The 1,114-nt window shown below is 33.0% G+C and overlaps 1 protein-coding gene across 1 annotated transcript in view; it reads right to left on the bottom strand.

Moving 5' to 3' along the window:
• Positions 1-526: 526 nt before the first annotated feature.
• Positions 527-1,114, bottom strand: part of LOC108797212 (kelch-like protein 4) — a gene marked incomplete at its 5' end in the record, with an annotated part of 25,230 nt that continues 24,642 nt past the window's right edge. The window contains one exon of the mRNA XM_018568786.1: positions 527-586. Coding sequence (XP_018424288.1) covers positions 527-586 — 60 coding nt within the window. The remainder of the gene's footprint in view (positions 587-1,114) is intronic.

Genomic DNA, 1,114 nt, shown 5'->3' with positions numbered 1-1,114 from the left:
AATCCCCATTTCCTGTCTGTTGGCTTCTCTAAAATCTTTTTTTCGTCCCTAATAAAAAATACCCCGTGTCTCATTTAATGTTTTTTTCTACATTTTGATACATATTAAAATATACGACGCCTTCGGGCTGCAGGCACCTATTTTTTTTTTTCCGATGGTACATAAAATATAATTAGAAAGACAACGTTTTTTGGTTCTTTTTCAACGTGAAGTGTGCTGACGCGTCCGCTCGTCGTCACTCGTGTTCCTTAACGCATTCAGTGTGCCTCAGAATTTACCAAAATGGCAGTCAGTCATTCCTTCTTCTTCTGGTTTTCTTTTTTTTCCCTTTTTTTTTCTCTTTTTGTTACAAATATTCAGAAAAAAAGATTGTTGGTAAAGTTGTGTTCCCACCATAGCTTGGTTATGAATCCTAATTGAATGAAGATTGGGAGGGGGGCTGGGGGGGTCGAGTGTCTCTCGATGTGCTTCAGATCATAAATGAAGTTCATTCTTTTGCGTCATTGTTCTCAAGCAGAAAACAAAATCACGGCAACTTGATCACGACGATACACGCGCCGGCTCTTCCGATATTCAGAGAGACTTCCTGCAAAGCAAAGCGAATGAGAAGTGTCGTACATATTTTTATTTATTGAGTTGTGTAATTTATTCATTTGTAATGTATTTGTTGGTTATTTATGTTATTTATTTGTCATTTATGTATGTTATTTTTGTTATTTATCTATTTATTTAAGTATTTATTTATTTGTTATTTATGTTATTTAATTATTTATTTATGGGGTTTTTTTTGTCATTTATTTATGTTATTTATTCATTTATTTATTTAAGTATTTATTTGTTATTTATGTTATGTAATCATTTATTTATGTTATTTATTGAAAGAAAATTGCTTATTTTAAGAGTTTTTTTTTAAACCTAAATCACTAAAATCTCATATGAGTGTTAACATGTCATTTCGAAGGTTGAATATTATTTAAATCTGCAGCTTTCAGTAAATTATTCCATGGTGATCCTGCCATGAAAGTCCTTGTGCAGGCACGTCCTGTCATGAGATGACAACGCTCCGTCATTGTCTCCCAATTGTGTTCCTGCATTGTCACCCTGTTGCATGGAC

This window comes from Nanorana parkeri, unplaced genomic scaffold (assembly GCF_000935625.1).
Source record: "Nanorana parkeri isolate BGI_ZX_2015 unplaced genomic scaffold, ASM93562v1 scaffold1243, whole genome shotgun sequence".
NCBI classification, from domain to species: Eukaryota; Metazoa; Chordata; class Amphibia; order Anura; family Dicroglossidae; genus Nanorana; species Nanorana parkeri.
This window is presented reverse-complemented; position numbering and strand designations above follow the sequence as displayed.